The sequence below is a fragment of the Aythya marila genome, assembly GCF_965140915.1.
Source record: "Aythya marila genome assembly, chromosome: 8".
In the NCBI taxonomy this organism is placed as follows: Eukaryota; Metazoa; Chordata; class Aves; order Anseriformes; family Anatidae; genus Aythya; species Aythya marila.
The window spans coordinates 20,808,621-20,826,566 of NC_139049.1; the positions used below are offsets into that span (position 1 = coordinate 20,808,621).

At 35.6% G+C, this 17,946-nt stretch overlaps 1 protein-coding gene across 1 annotated transcript in view; it reads right to left on the reverse strand.

Moving 5' to 3' along the window:
• The window catches only part of AK5 (adenylate kinase 5), a 93,543-nt gene that overhangs the window by 45,596 nt on the left and 30,001 nt on the right, over positions 1-17,946 (reverse strand). Inside the window, exon 7 of the mRNA XM_082765772.1 lies at positions 492-582. Within this exon, the coding sequence (XP_082621898.1) occupies positions 492-582 (91 nt within the window). The remainder of the gene's footprint in view (positions 1-491; positions 583-17,946) is intronic.

Genomic DNA, 17,946 nt, shown 5'->3' on the forward strand with positions numbered 1-17,946 from the left:
GGATTTTTACTGTTTTAGCTTCTTTTTTTCTTTGAATACATTCAAAATTCAGTAAGCACAAATAATAATATGGGAAAAAAACAAACCCTTCCTGACATACTTGCACACAGTTTCAGAATTAGTACCAACTGTTAGGGAGGGAGTATGATCGTAAATCTCTTAGGATAGGTTTTCTGGTGACACTGAGGAACTAAGCTAGAGACAACTGGAACTGAGAAACATACAATTTTTGCATTAATGATGTAGTTTAGTGGATTATCTACAATATCTTAAAGTGAGCTTGTAGAAAAGCAGATGTCAGCTAGGTTGTATGAAGTTTTCAAGTGCAAAGAGATTTATTTATTTTTCCCTGGGTTGTGCAAATGTTTGAGTTGGGTCAAGATTTTGCTACAGTACATACATTCATACTCAAGGAATATAAAAAAAGGCATTCCACAAATGTCATATGCAGTAGAAAAAACTGTGGTTCTTTAAATCTTGCATTAACTCACCTGCTGCAGCCTCTTTGTTAGCAAATAGCTTACTGTCAACTGCCAAACTTATATCAAAGAACACTTCTTCTTCATCTCTGTCTGCATCAAACTATTAAGAAGAAAAAAAAAAAAGTGGCAGTCAGACACTACTTACTACTTGGCTGATCATCAATGTGTAATCCCAAGACTTTTAATTTGATAGGATCATTTCTAATTTTCTGGGTGCTGTCTGTTGCAAGCTTTAAGTACTTCAACTCAATTTTGACTGAAAACTGAACTAAATTTGTAAACCATTTTGTCCATTTCTAATACCTTGTCAGGAATGGTATCTACAGTAAAATCAAGTTGGTCTCAGAAAATGAAGTTTCAAAGCAGGAAGCAATACTTGTGATACCTACTAAATGCTTTAAATAATTGAAAAAAATGACACCGTAGAGACTGGAGAAGTGATTACTTTCTTTTCAGGTTCTTCAGAGATTAGTGTAATTAAGTATATTTAACTTGCAAGTGAAAAATTTTCAGCAACTTCTAAAAGCAATTTTTGTAATAGGTACGTGTGTATGACTTCAAGTAGTTATGCAAAATTCTTATTGAAAAGTGAATTATTTTTGAAAGTGTGTTGTTATTTAGAAAAGAAAGCTTTTCTTGCTGTGGCACTAGCACAAAGCGTACTGACTCAGTTATAAATTGATAAAATGAGGAAAGCAAATCTTCTTTAAAATGACAAATAATTAATTGAGTTTCTTTCTATTTTGAACTTTTTTTTTGGAGTTATTCTGTTTCTTGATAGTTTGACCTTGCATCTCCCAAGTCTTCTTTCTCTATCCATTAGGATTTTTTTGGCCAGGTGACATTGGACAGGTTTTGTTTTGTTTCACCCTTGATAATATTTATCAAGAGTTATTAGTTTAGATCATCACTTGTTGAAATTTTTGGGAAGAAAAAAAGTACATCTTATTATTCTTGCTCTGAAATTCTTCTAATTTTTTGAATTGAGGCTAGTTACATTACTATGGAAAAAGGGAAGAGTGTAACCCCATTTACTGGAGCAACCAAATAATGGTCCCAAGATCCCAATAATGGTCATTCACTGCATGCCTCCCTTTTTAAGAGTCGCTACTTTCAGTCATTTTACATTTTCAGTGTAGCATGTCCTAGGATGCAGAAATGAACCTCAGAAAAGCACTACACTACTGATTGCATGCTCATTCTTCCAAGTCCAAAATTGTTGAGCACCTTTTCAGATATCTCACCAACAGCTATCTGTCTCATGGTAAAAATCATAGGCAGGGAAAAACTTTGGAGAGACAAAGTGAAACCCTAGTAGGACCTTGGCTGCTGATATTTATGGAAATGAAGTTGTTTTCTCGATATTTGTCATAGAATATGGCACAATAGTTAATAAGATGAGGTACTGAATTGCTTATCTAGCACCCAGCATTGCCAAAACACTATCAGTCTTTTCATTATGTCTTATGATGACTTATGTAGCATTTATACTGCGTAAGCTGTTCTGTCACTGCCTAATGAAAATTTGCTTTCTTATGGAATTTTCCACAAGCACTTCAAGGTAAACCCAGAGGCAGATCAGCCCAAAAAGTATTTATTTAGTGTGGCAGATGTCAGAAATAGTTCAAAAATAGGGAAAGAGACAAAGGCTAATTCTGGGGTGTGAATGGGCTGTGAAAGAAAATGGATGTTTGTGAGAGATCAGAGTATGTAAGAGAAAGGCAGTTGTGGAAAGTTTGCTGCCAGCAAACTAAATTTTTGAAATTTTTGGTTTTTGAAATTGTTTGTGGCTCTGACTCAGAGGACAACTCAGAAGCTCATGCTGTGGTGCAGTGTGGTTGTCCATCTGTCTGGACAGACCTATCTATTCTTGAGGAGGAGTTTATTTAGTATTAATTAAAACACAAACATTTTTATTTAAAAGGCAGAAATTTGCTTGTTTTTACCTATTAGAAGAGGTAATTAGAATCTTAATTTGTGTCAAAACTGAAGCTTGTACTGCTGGGCATTTTATTTGCAGTGGACGTTATTATGCAGAATGACAGCTTTCTTTGGAATTTCCTTGTTGATAAGGAAAGAATATCAATCTCTGAAAATTCTTTTGCACCAGTCTTTCTCTGAGGAAGTATGGGGACATGATTTTCTTCTATCATGTCTCAGCAGAAAGATGTACTAAATTTTATTAAATATGCTAGGGAAGATGTCATATAACATAACATTTGTGGATATATGTAGCCATAAAAACCAGTAAATTGTAATCAGGTTGTGTCTAATCATTACTGCGTAGGTCACACCACACTTGGAGAGATGACAGGCTTGCTTTCTCATTAGTAGCATTCCTTTGAGTAATCCAGTTTACCATGAAAAAAAGCGTGATCAATCTCAAAATGTTCTGAAAGTTCCAAGAATTTGAAAGAGCAACGTCCCCCATTCAAAGAACACCAGCTGTGCTTCAGCATGCTGAAAAATCTGAGCTCTATAATGAAATCCTATATTGTAACCCAAAGAAAACCAAGTATTTGAAGCTTGCACATAGGCTCTGTTTTTCCCTTGAAAAATGAGAATTGTAATACCCTGAGCCACAGGAAGGCAAGGTAGCTTTCATAGAGAAAATATTTTTGAAAGAAAATAAGTAACTGTACTTCACTGAATTGCTAAACATTTTAAAATGAAATCCTTTGATAATTATTGGAGGCTTGAATAAAACATAACAGGTACTCAAACAACCCTATTCACAAAGAACAAACAGCAGTAAAACTCTTATTTTTAACAGAACATGCCTAAATCGATAGGTTGCTTTCCCTTCTGAAAACAGTCCCCTGCCTGCTTCAAAACATACCTCTCTACAGCTAAATTATCTACTGGTATCTTTATGGATGGCTCAGTTCAATTATAGTCAAGGTCTATGTTGTATAGAAATAATTTTATTAAATGTGGCACTGAAACCATTTGGAATACACAAGACCTGTTAACTGTACTGTTACCTGAGCTGATATAACCTTTACCAATGATGCAGGAAGGAGCAAAGTGTCTCTTCCCTGGGCGGTCAGTGGGGTTTGAGGTCTGGACTCATTCCCTAGTCTTTCCCTCAATGAGTCACCAATGGGCTTTTGTATCTTGCTATTCTGTTTTGTTGGGACAGCAAAATATGGAAGGACTCAGCAGTCAGTTGAATCCCATTTGTATAAGAGACCTGGCTACAACTGAGCCAGTGTGATTTTCCCCAACCTTTCAAAAGACTATTTGGTGGCTATACTTGGTCAGAAGCTAGAGGAGTACTTTTCCCCTTACCAACATGCACAAAAACCGTGGGGCAGCAATCTCCACATGTGGTCTCTGCAGAGTGGTCCTGCTTCCAAGATGCATCTCCCTGTGATTAAGGACAGCACGAGAGGCTTTTTCTACCTTCTTTCTCCATCAGTTCAATGATGCTGTACTACCTCTTCCTCCCACTCTTTTTAAAACAAAGCCAGTGATTCCAACTCAGAAACATCATTATTCATAGGATGTGAGTTTACCACATCCATGCACTGTATCTATACCATGCTGTTTTGCTCTCACCCAGCTCAGGGGAATGCCTCCCAGGAATTAAAGTAGGAAGAGATCTCCAAAGTCTCCAATATTTCCTTAGTTGAATTTCAGATAGTTTTGGTTTGCTGTAGCATCAATATTTAGTAGAGGAATGACAAGTAGAAGCCACATAACTCAGTGTGTGTATATTTGAAAATAAATGATGGCTGGCATAATTATGAATTGTCTGGAAAGTTTGTCCCAGTTTCATGGGAAGACCATTCAGCTGTAGGATTTGATGCTGACACAAAGCCATATATATAAAATGATGGAAAATATTTCCTACATATCCTGCACTGTAAATAATGGCTCTAGGGAAAGCAGGTTTTACACGCTGCCCTCAGAGACAAAATGATTAGTGGTTCTAAATACGTGTCCAAGAAATCAGAGCCAAGAAAAGGAGCTTTACAGGAAAATGATCTGAGTTGTTGAACATAGTAAGTCTCACTGGTCAGTGATGATAAATGGTGTTGAGTTAAAAAAAAGAAGTGCACAGCTCTTCCCTTACAGGCTACTGGAGGCAAGCATCAAGGAAACTGCAGTTAAGTAGAATTTTGTGTGAGGGTGAAGACATTCAGTCCAGCACTGCCCCTGTGGACTGATTCATCCAAAGTGACACTGCTGGTCTTTGCAGGTGGTTTATCCAAAATGGCAGCCCCAAAATAGAGGAAGATCAAAACAGCATTTCAAATTGCATTAGAGGAGAACTAGAAAGAAATCTGATTGCAGCAGACTCGCAAGGAATTTTTGTTTATGCACTTTGAAATAAAGGTTGAAATTGGGAAAGCATAAAACAAATCAAGGTATTTAAATAATATTTGCAACAGTAGATGAAAATGTACTCTCTTTTAGAACATGATGGATGTCAATGAAAAGAAAATAAGCCATGTTCCAATTAAAATAATAACATTGGGCTAATTGCTCTATGGCAATATTCCCATCCACCTCAAAATCAAATAGAATTACAGGAATTGGATGATGAATGCTCTATTTGCTCATCTGACAGGCAGGCAAATACTGCAACAATAACTGTAATTCATAAACGCCTGAGTCCTTAAAACATGTCACTTGAAGAAGTGCCCCCAGATAGTGTACCTTTAAAGGTACGGGTGATCTGATTATCAGACCCAGCTGCTGCAAGCAAGATGGCATTCACATGTGCTCTTTTAACCTCTTGGTCTTGCCTCAGTAGGAAGTTATTCATCGCTTCTCTTCAAGAGCAGGAGTGATCACAGAGTGCTAAGCCTCTGACCAATGCAGCCAGTGTTGGTCAGGAGAGAAAAAACAACAACAAAAAAAACACAGATATGTTGAATTGTTCTTTTAAGTCACATCCTCAGGTATGGACCTTCCTGTGGTGTTTGACTCATCTTTGGCCATGGAAAATAGACTGTTGGATCCCGTCCTGTCAGTAGGAGAGGGGATTTTTTTTTCTCAGATAAGGCAATTTCTGAAAGTAGATTTATAGCGAACAATTAAGTGAACAGGACTTGGGTTGTGCTGCTTAGTCAGAGGGTCTAATAAGATGTATGCCCAGGAATGCTGAATGGAGGCCAAGTGATGACATAACATCTGGGTGCTTGGCAGAGAGCTCCTGGTGCTGTGTGCTATGCTGGTACCCACAGCTGAGAAACTGGAGGGGCTTCCAGATGGGCAATGAGAATGATGACTTGACTGTCACATCTAACAGGGGAAGATTCAGGGCTGAGATAAGAAAAGGATGAAAAATGAGTCTGCTTCTTGTGCCCTCCCGTGGGAAAGAACAATTTTAAAAACTACTATATCCAGCAGAGAAAATTATAAGATACAAGGATGAGAAGCAAGTAAGACAAACTCAGAACTGAAGCAGCAAAATTTATTCTGATAAATAAGTTTCTTTACTGCTTAATAAATCGTAATTGTTAATGGATTATCTATGAATTCTCTAAGAAAGATGCTTCCAAAAAATTAATTAAGGGTCAAACAGGAATTAATTTAGGATAGAGTGTAGTTTATAAATTGCTTTACATAACTATAGCTGTCACTTCTGGCTTTATAATCCTTTAGCCAGCTATATGTGGAAGTGAAAGACAGTCATTGTTTTGGAAGTGAACAAAGCATCCATATATTATCACCTCCTGTGAAGGATTATTTTCTTTTTAAATAGGAAAAAAAAAAAAAAAAAAAAAAAAAGGAGGATAAAACAGAAAAAGAGAACAAGGCTTCTTGTATCATGAATATCCCATGCTTTTAAAGAGACACCTAGTTTAGAAGTCAGATTATACTCCTGTTCTTGAAGTGTTGGTATTTTTTGGCTGAAAAACTGTTGTTCCTTTAGCTAGTAACATAGAGAGATTCATAAGGCTGAGCCCCAATCTGCTACAACTGTGACAAGAACTCACTGTTTTAATTCATGCTGGTTTAGGCAGGGGTTATTCCTGAAGGACTGAAAACAAACAGGTATTTTATTTCACCCTTACCAGTACTATTAGGTGAAGTGAGACACATATTTTGGTGTGTATGTGCTGCTTCATGATTTAACGACACCCTCACTGATACTCCTTTATTAGTGTTGTTTCATCGCTAGTTTGTTTCTCTTAATAATTACAAGTTAATTGACTCAAGCAGCAAGTTACTTCTAGAGAAATGTGGAAAGAGGAAAAAAATCAGAAATGTGAAAACAGAAAAGAAATATGTGAGGAAAAAGACAGCATGGCAGCCATTTTCAAGGAAGGAAAGGAAAAAGAGTTGAAGCCTTGTATAAGAAAAGTAATAAGAAGAGTAGTTGAGGAATGAAGCTGGAATGTGCAGGCTGGGACCTCAGGGAACATTTCCCTCTTATAAAGTACTTTTAATTATAGTATTTTTAAAAAAGGGGAGAATGGGACATAATGGGAGAGCTATCTATCTGTAATCCATTCTTTAATTCTAGTATCTTTTTTCTATCAAATGGTCTGAAATTTCATTTTTATTGGTATTGTATCATGTACAGAAGAACAATTACAACTGAAACTGCAGTAGAGCTCACCAGTGATTTATTGAAAGAAAAAAAAAGCAAAGGTCATAAATTGTTGTCAGATGAATTTAAAGGAGAAACTGAATTGGATATATTATTACCATTATTAACATCCTAAGGAATACTCTGAGTTATCTAAAATAAACCACTTAGCACTTTTTTTTTTTCTCTAAGTGTTCCACAGAGGATTCATAAATCATTGCAGAGTCCCCAGACTTCTATCATTAATGTTCCTCGAGTTCCACTTGTCATCTGAGTGTCTCTTGCTACGAGTGCTTCTTGTAAACAAGCACAAAGGTGAATGTTCAGCAGCCCTGAGTGGAGCTTACTGTACTGCAGGGGCTGCTGTTACCTTGTGCGCACCCCAAATTCACTCAGAACAGGTGCAATTTGAAGTAATGTTTGAAGCTGTTAGGTGCATAGACAGAATCCAGTGTAGTAAGAGAAAAAATAAAATGAAACCATCAAATTCAAGTAACATCTTCCATTAACATTAGAGAGAACTGAAATGACCCTCAAAATGAGTAAATACACAATTATAACTGCAACTATCTTGCACAGCTAATTGACTGCCTCAATATGAATAGATTTAGGGATTTTGTTATAGTTGATCTGAAATACAAAAAATGAGGCCAGATTCTGGCCCATCCCCATACTAGTGCAAAAGAGGCTAGCTAGGGACATTTGTAGTTCTACTACTAATCATCTCCCTTTTCTATTGATTTGGCAGTGTATAAACACTGCAATTACTACAAAAGGTTTTTGTGTTGTTGTTGTTGTTTTTTTTTTCTTAAAGTGAATTTCCATTATTTCGTGCTAAACTCAAGAACATTGTGCCATGGCAAACAAAATGTGTGAAGATGTTCTGACAGTTTAATTGCTTTCACATTAAAATTATGTGAAGCCAGCATCCATATGTGTAATACGGAACAGTATGACACCAAGTAAATGGTATGTCTTATTTGAAGAAACAACAGTAAGCTGTAGGAATAGCCTGTCTTTGCAGGTTTATACAGAGTAATAACTTTTGATAGGCAGAAAAAGGGAGAAGTCCCGTCTTTATGCTGTGATCATACTGAGCTACACCCTGACTTGTATCAGTTTTCAGCTGTTAAAAATGAGTGCCTTAGGCAATATGGTGGCGAGAGCTGATGGGAAAGACACCATGCAATTATGGGCCCTTGTAGAGTGAAAAATGGGCAAGCTGAAGGACAGCTAGATGTGAGCAGGGGGAGAGGGAGGAAATCAATAATTTGGTGGCATGGTAGGTAGAAAATTAATGAGCTTGCTGGGGGGGGAAGCAGTTACATGTTTGGTAGGGAAGCTGATGGAGGCAGAAAGGGGTGCCACGGAGAGGTTTTGGAATGTACACACTTTAGTAGTGCTAAGATGCAAGGCCCTTCTGTCTGAGCAGATATTTAAGAGCACTGGCTGGTTATTTTTTTCCCCACTGAGGATATTAATGTGGATGGCTGGTGACTATTATGTGAAAAGCAAACCTAATGCTGCTTTATTTCTGAAATTATTTTTGTGTCATGTTTTCCATTAGTATTAGAGCAGCTCTGAGCTTCATATAGGCGTTGTCTTCTGCCATATTTCTCTCTCTTTAACATTCTAAAGCTTAAATCAATTTAAGCAGTCAATAATCAGCAATTCAGAATGTTTCATCCATCTGTCAACATTATTGTGACCCTTACAATAACTATTCTATTTCTCTCTTAATTTGTCACCAGGAGTCAGAACTGAATTATGCAGCATATGCATTAGTTTAAATAGTATTTAAGAAACACAAATTGTATTTGTTTGTTCCAGATATCTGACTTGTCAGCTTCTAGAATAACTTTTCAGGTTATAAATACAGCTAACAACTCTACATATAAACTCCCTGTGCATATTCACTTTGCAAATGATTAAAAGCTTGCACCTTTGAAATGTATTATGTCTGTCCAACAGCTGCTAGAATAAAGTAAACTATATCAGTTATTTTTGCAGATTAATTAAAAACAAAAAGATGCAGAAATGCTTTACCTCATGCACACATATAGACTTTTTTTCTACTTTGAAAGCACAAACATTTTTGCTTATAAAAAAAAAAAAAGCATTCCACTGTTGGAGTAATTTTCAATTTTAGTTTAAAAGGAAGCTGCTTTTAAAGGGGCAAATGGCATTGCAAAAATCCTGAACAGTGGTGTCCAGCATCAAGACAGATCACTGCTGGAGAGCTCGAGTGGAAAACTGAATTATAGTCTGAGTTAGGAGATACTCCATGATATATTTGTTACTCTCTTCCTGTAAAACTCAGGAAAACATTAAGCCTGAGGGAGACCTTACCTTACTCTTGCTTCCACTGGCTCTAGAAGAAATTGTTTTATTTTTACTTTACTGCACCTAACCCTAAAGGAAGGAGAAATCCACTATTGATTGCAGAGTCAGGTATGGTCAGGTGCTGTCCAAATCCTCATGCAGCTTCAACAACCCTCTCTGTCTTAACCAGCAATATCCCTTTTTACAGGATGTTACCCCTACAGTACAGGAGTTCACAGTGATGCTGCAAATTCTGAAGCATTCACCTAAATGCAGTATTTTGAAACCCAGACAAAGGGCAGAGACAAACAAGATGCATGAAGCCTAGTTAATGACAGCTGTAGTTGGCAGTTTGCTATATATGTCTCAGTGACATTACAGGAAGACCTCAAATCTCCTGACTCTTCCCCAAATGCCTTAGCTTTTTTTCCTTCTATTATTTTTAATATTCTATTATATAATAAATATATAATTTTATATATTCTATTTATAATTCTATTATAATATATATATATATTATATATATATAATATATATATAATATATATATTATATATATAAAATATATATTATATAATATATATATTTATATATATATTATATAATATATATATAAATATATATATATATATAATTTATAATTCTATTATAAAATATAATATTCTATTATATTTTCCTTCTATATTGCTGGTCCTCCAGTCTTGTCCTTTCATCTTTATCTAGGAAGATTTCTGTTGGGGCTTGGAAGTGTCTTTGCTCTTCAGAAGTCTCAGGGAGCTCACACTATTTCATATAAACCAAGAGACTCTATGAAAATAAGAATGAGGACCAGATGCTACAGCATAATTCCTCTATTTCCTCCAGTACCACATGAGACAAGTACTGCAGTGTTCCCATTCCTGCAGCCCCCAGCTCAGTGAAACAGCTCTGACTATGGATACACTCAAATAAATGCTTTTCTCAGTACCTCCCTACTGGGTGCAACAGTACTGCTCAGAGGGCATGAACCCTAAAGCTATGCAACGTTAATCAATATGTTTGTGTGAAGAGGGACTTTTTCTGAATGAAATTTAAAAAAAGTCTGTTTTTCCATTTCTGCAGTGCTACCAGAGCTCCAGTTTTCCTTTCCCCTTTGTTTAAAACAAAACTAAATCATTTTCTGGCATTAGCTCCCACAGATGGCAGACAGGCACCCCAAACGGATATATAGCAACACTGGTTTCCTAGAAAAGGTTCATACATACAACAACTGTAAGCCATATAATGCAACTAAAACAATTTTTAGAAAAACTCAGAGAAATAAAATGTATTTTTACCTATAAATACTTGTTTCTTCCAGTGATACTTTGTACTTTGCTTCAGTGAAAAGCATTGATACTAGTGCCAAATACACCAAATATTTCCCTTTCAAGATCAACAGCATTGCTCCTGTTGGCTTTCATAGCAGAGATTCTGAATTAAAATACTAAAATATTGTAGGCTAGTCTTGTAGCATTGTCAAAACAACTATTACCAAAATATGAGTTTTGCCTGTGTGTCATAAGAACTTTCTAAGGAGGAATGCTGCCAACTGAAAGCTAACATGAAAAGTCCTGTATTAATCTCGAATGCAAATTTAACTAATTAACACATAAGAACTAATGACTTAGATCCAAGGACAAGCATGGGATATACAATAAGCTTAAACATTAGTTGCTGTATTTTTATTTTTTTTAATACCATCTCTGTATTTTTATATTATTATTATCATTTACATTTGGGAAATAATTTGACATTTGTAGGTGTCAAAGATATTGGAAATATGGATAGTTTGATTCACAGTATTTGTGGTTATTCCAGGTGGAATTTCAGATTGTAAGAACATTTGAAACTTACTAGCTTTCCCAATTTTCCTTGGATGAAAATAAAAAAAATAAAATACTTAGCCAAACTTTTCTTGTGTATTTAAATAAATTCTGGCCAGGATAAACAAGGTTTCAGTGGTGATCACTATATCAAACTTATAAAAGGCATTGGAATCCTTGATAATAAGCCTTTCCCTGGTATTCTGGAACTGAAGAGAGCTAAATTTTGATAAAATTTTATTATTTGTCTGTAGAAGCATGACTTGTACCAAATTTAGACTAATGTTCAGCAAATGTCAGTGTGAGTTTAGCACGGGCTCTTAAAAGCAGCTTCCAATTGTGCTGCCTCGGGAAGGACCAGAATTCATTTCCTGCAGCAAACACTGAGAGCACTGCTATTTTAATTTCTGTACCAGAAAACTCAGATTAGTTGTCTAAATTATTGGAGCATGTTGTTTCAGAGCACAAAGGAGACTATTTGATTTATAAATGAAAGCTGGCAAGCTAAGGAGATACTGACAGAAACTATTGCTGTAGTTATCATGGAATGTGACATTCTTGCATCCAGTATGTATTTTTTGGAAATGAATGTAGGACAAAATCTCACATGATTATGTAGGCTGAAAGCATTTTTTAAATATCATTAACAAAAAAGTGGATGAAATGGAACTGATTGACATAATTTATTTAACTTCTCCAAAGCTTTTGACAATACTTCTACCCAGAGGCTGCTGAATGAAACATAATTTTAGGGAAGCACCAAAAAATGTTATGAGTTTAGAAGTGAGAAAGAAGACATGACAACTGTCTGAAGGATGTCTTGTCAACAAGTTAGTGCACAGAATCACCGCTACATTGATCAAAGGAATAGAAAGAACAGATCAGAAAACTAGAGCATCTCTCTTACTTTGACTATGGAAATGAAGTCTGAGAAGTAATAGGGATATTGTCAAGAAAAGCGTGTAATGTGGCTGTAGAGTGCGGCTATGGAGTGTGCCTGAAACCCAGTTACTTGCAGGAGAAAGATGGAAATAAAACAAAACCAAACACAACAAAGATGGAAATGAAGCCAGCTCAAAGGTTCCTTGTAAATATGATTTCTTCACTTTCTTTGGCTGTCATTTCAGCTAAGTGAGTTACAGAATACCTGAAACTCTAGCACTTGAGATCTAATACCATAGTATTAATAGGTTCTTGAGATATCACTAATTTATTGCAAAAACACGCCAAATAACCTATACTGAATATTTTTACCTTAAAAACTGCTGTAGCTGTTTTTGATGAGTTTGCTTTTGTAATGTGGCAGCTCCAAGTTCACAGAAGGTGCATCTCCTCCTTGCAGCCCTCACCATTGTTGTAGTCCTGACTTGAATTCAAATGGCGACTAGAAATGCTAGCTATTTGGAATGTTTAGCAATTATCCATTGCTTTTGATTTACCTTTATATAATGATTTTTTTTTTTAATTCACGTTTGCCTTTCCTTCCTTGTTAAAAATTTATTATTGATAAAAAATATTATTAAAACCATCCATGTTATCAGGGAAGAGTGAATGTCATAGGCTCTGGCATGCTGATATATGGACCCTGATAAACAGGACAGATAGATTTGTATTCAGGATAGACTTTAGGAGAAATTCTTGATTTGATTGTATTTTGTATTTCTAAACACCTGATGAACAGCCACCGTATGATTATGGCTAAGAATTAAGGTATGTTTGTGTTAATTAAAAATTACTTCAGTATAAGCTCATGCAAGCACTGTAAGAACAACTCCAAGTGTAAATGGGTATTCTTACAAGCTTCTTAGACACAGAAGATATATAAGAAATGAGATGTATGTGACAAATTATAAATTATCTATAGCTTGTATTGTCAAGATATTTTGAAAAGTAGCAATGTGAATTGGTACAAGCAATTTAGACTTTATTTCAAAAAACATGCAGTGGCGAAGGTAATGTTAAGATGCAATTTACAAGCTTAGTATTAAGCTGTATGACAGTTCCAATTCATCTGATACTAGGCTTAGAAGCATGAAATAAAAGACATTCATGAAAATTAAGATTTCTTTACTTTTGCAGTGAAATTGCTTAAAATGGAAAAAAGAAGTGTGAGAACATGTCCTGTTTGTTTGCTTACAAAAGGGGTTATTTGGGGGGATTTTAGGTTCTCACTTTTCTTTATATGATTTAAGCTAAATTGAAATAGAAAACAAAGTATTTTAAATAGTCTTCTCTTTTCGATAACTTTTTAAAGAAGTTCTAGCTAGGGTGACTTGGATAATCTGACAGTAAAAGTCTTTTTAAATAAAAAAATAATTTCATATGACCTTATCCTGAAGCTTTTTCATTAGCTGAGTTTTCTGGCATTCTTTGGCTACCTGTCCCCTTTTAAGCGTTACGTTATAAGGCACTGAATGGTGCAGATAGTCAAATTCAGTCAGTGGCTCTCACTAGCAATATCCCTACTGCAATAATTAGTAATCATTAATACAATTCCATTTCCCTCCTTTTTGCATATAATAAATATTAATAAATCTTACAACTTCTTATATTGAATATTATATCAAACATTGTAAATTACTTTTTCATTCTAATGGCCACAGCCCTATTGAATGAATATCTAAGCAGCATCAATACTTGGACTCATTCTGAATGTAGACTTGTGATAATTTGTAGAGCAAAGACAAGATCTTCAGAGTCTTCAAGATAGTTTCAATGCTAGTTCTTAAAACTAGTTTTCAAAATGTTAAGTTGAAACAATAGTTCTCTGTACTTGCAACAATATCCAACTTTAGCCTGTTAGAGAGGAAAAGTATCACATCCTGTGATGAAATGTCTTCAGGCTTTGCCGAGGTTTTGTTTCTGGCTGCCTTCCTTTATTATGTGTTTCCACACAACTTCAGAAAATCCAGATGGAACAAAAAACCTAAAACTGACAGCAGGATGGGCATATCCTCTGAGTGAGAATGGCATCCTCATCCAAAGGATGTTTCCAATTATTGGAAACTTTCAGGTAACACAGATCAATTATTTCTTCCCTGTCTGTACCTCTGCATTATGTACACGCTATGAAGCTTAAATGACATATTTCAATGCCCATCTATAGACAGTCTTTTTGGCCACCCGGTGACTAGATTTGCTCAGAACAAAATTAGTGACAAAACTCCTTTTGACATCAGCACAAGATCAATTTTATGTATCCTTGAGGACATACACATTTCGTTTTCTCTTTCTGGAGATGCGCTGATGAAAACAAATTGTTCTGTATCTTTTTTTAATATGACAAACATAGAATAGGAACTGCATACATTGCAGTTTTACTAAACGTTACTGCAAACAGCAGAAGGATTAACTGAAGCAGAACACTACTGTAAAAGAATGAAAGAAGAAACATTCTCTTGTAAAGTGTACCACTTTCTCTTTTGACTTTTCCTCAATCTTTGTTTCTGTGACAAAACATTTGACTCATAAATAATAAGAGTGTAAGGTGATATGTTTTCCTCATTTACCCTTTTTAGAAGTGTGTTGTTGCAAATGAATAAGGGTTAGATGTTCATGTTGTACCAATTGTTGAACAGAAAGTTTCAAAACCCAGTCATAGATCCATGGGTGAGATTATAGTACTGATCCTTGCCCTTATAAACTGATAAAATTTTCCATTATTTTATATTTACTTGACTGGGAAAACAAATAGCTGACACACAAAAAAAAATCCACAAATAAAAGTACGCAAACAAGCTTTAGTATTATTAAATTGCCTTCAAGAAAAGTATTGACAACTGTATGAAATGAGCAGTCCTAAGTATGCAGAAGCAGGCTTTCAGAAAAAGAACTTGGATTAATAAATTTTAAGGTTGGAAAGGAAGACTAAAATCACTTAACCTGTCCTTTTGGGGTAATGTAGACAAAAAATATCTTGCCAGTAGTGTGTGCATGAAACACTCAACTGCTGTTTTGAGCTCTAAATTTGATTCCTAGAATAATATCCAGTGCTGATTTAGACAACTGGGACTAACACAGTATATGTGTCTATGTAAAACTTGAGTATCTAAATTCTAGCCCACATTTATTTTGCTTCAGCTTTCAATTAGTAGGATCAAGGCTCCCAGCTCTCCATAGCAGAGTTGTAAACAACGATCTGGTCTCAAACGTATACTGTGAAAAGCTGATGCCTGAAAAGGCCAGCAGTGATACCACAAAACTGAGGCAATCTAGCCACTTCTTTCTTAAAATAGAGCATTAGCAAATGCTTATGATCCCAGCACCTGTACTAACAGGCAGTTGTTGAATTAAAATTCTTTGCTTTTACTGTGAATTTCTTTATGTACATAGCTACGTAGTAAAAGCCTTCCAGTCAGCAATTTTGAAGTGTGTTGCAGCACCTTGAATCTGTGGATACCAGATTCAAGGGAGATGAAGTGAATACAGTCCTCTGAGTTTTCATTGCTTGTTTTTCATAAGAGCAACATGGAACTTCTAAAATCAGACTATTCACTGATTTCATTCTCTCTCTCTCTCTCTCTTTTTTTTTTTTTTTTTTTTTTTTTGGTACTTATGAAATTACAATCCAGTAAATAAATTGTGAAAAGCTGTTTCTGACAACTGTACTTAATTCTGAAAATAATGGTCATGATGTTTGTCCTGGCTCAAACACCACGAGAGACAATTATGTTCCCCTGTTTTTATTCTTTCTGCTTGGGACTTGTCTAATTATCATCACTTCATAAGCCTGTTTCATTAAATACTAAATATTAAATTTTTCAGTGTAAAGCATACCACTGCATTCAATCTACAGAGTAAACAACACACTGGAAAATGTGGTGTTCTGCAACAAAGCTGTTGCACATTTGAGTTATTTTCCAAAAGAAAATGAATTCAAGTAGAAGGGTATCTTTGTGCAATTAACCTTGTGTAGCAGTGAAATTTATAACAGAAGTTAATTGTCCTTCCTGGGAGAGGGTGGTGTGGGAAGTGTCAGATAGTTACACGTAGGTGTTCAAGTGCTTTGGGAAGGCATTGCTGCAGGGACAAAGTAGTGACTACATCCCATATGATCATTACTGCCACGGAGGATAGTGTACAAGTTTTTTTTTTTTAGCTTGGGCTGTAGCGATCTAGCTCCCAGTTATTTTTGAAAGCCACTGTATGATTTATTTTGCAGAAGGTTTCAGCATACTCTCCTCTCAGTGCTATATCGCTTTTGTAAATACATAAATCATAAATAATTACTGAGGTAGAGAGTGACTCTTTACATACTTATGTCCCGTCCCTAGTCCAGTGAATAACTTGTTATTGCAAGCTTCTGTCCCTACTTCAGGCTTCTTTGTCCTTTTTTATCCTCAAGTCAAATCATGCACTAGATGAAGATTAGATTTAGGTCTAGTTTAAAGCCTCAAATGTTAGTCATTTTCTAGTAAATCTTTTTCTAGGGCACATTTATTTTTATTGTTTTTCATATCAGCAAAGTTCACCATATTTTTGCAATTGATGGGGGAAAAAAAGGAATTTTATAATTTTGCTTGAACTTCGATCATTGTAAAAAGAGCAAGCATAACTTGCTTATAACTCAAAGAATAATTAATATTTTCAAAGTATGTTATCAGAATGGGCTAATAACAAATTGTTGTGCACCTTTAACAAGAAGCTAATTTCCTTGGAAGTTATTTCTACCACAGCTAATTGTAAAACTAAGGGTTTGAGTAGAGACATCTTTCCAAGAAATACTGACATGGTTTCTGTTACCAAGTCCTAACCTAAACTACGAGAGAATATCCAGATCCATTTAAATTATTTTGTATTAAATGTAGGGGTTTTCTAAGGGGTGGTCTGCTGCTTGTAGTTCAAGGGTATAATGAACAGTTCTCAGAACCAAAACCAAACTGATTTCAGAATTCACACAGCTCCTGGCCTTCTTTCTAAAGTACAAGAGATGTGAGAGAACATGAATTACATAGATGAAGAAAAGGTTCTGTTCACAGTACAGGAATTGAACTCATACACATCTTGTACCCCATGAACAGGGTCAGAGATGGAAGCTGAAGTACCCAAAAAAGCTTTAATAGCCATTACAGCAGACGTAGTCTGAAGGAGACCAAAGAACTGTGATAATGTTCTAAACAAAACAAAACACAAACACTGAAATGAGCTGTTCTGGGTATAAGTGAAATAGGTAGAATCTATATAGCAAAATTTGTGGGATAAGACTTGGGATACAGAGAATTACTGAAGCTTTATTTCAGTGTTATAGACTGATAAATTTAATAAGTAACTTGAATAAGAACTGTATTGCCCACATTCTGGGTTTCCTCTCTGTAAGGACTCCGCACTTATACACAAGTCTGTTCTTTTCAAGTAGAGAAGACCGAAAGAGCACAGAAGGCAGGACACGGCAGGAACCTAGTGAAAAGAGTATTTTTAAATTGCCTAATTGGCATCTTGCAGTGGTAGGGGAGGGAGATGACATCAGCATTATAAAAAGTGTATTATTACCAAAACACAATGGATGGTAGAATGCAGGAAAGGACCTGAGACATTAGGTAGGGCAGAGAATTTTGCAGTGCTGGTTTGACATTGTGGTCAAAAGCGGGAGGAGAAATCCAGTGGAGGACATAAAGAAAATATGTTAAGATCTACCTAAAAAATATTGTTAACAAAATGAATCAAGGGGTCATATATGTTTGAAAAATTCTTGATATGTAACAGACTGATCAAAACATGTTGCGGTGCCGTATTTTACACGTTCAGATCTCTA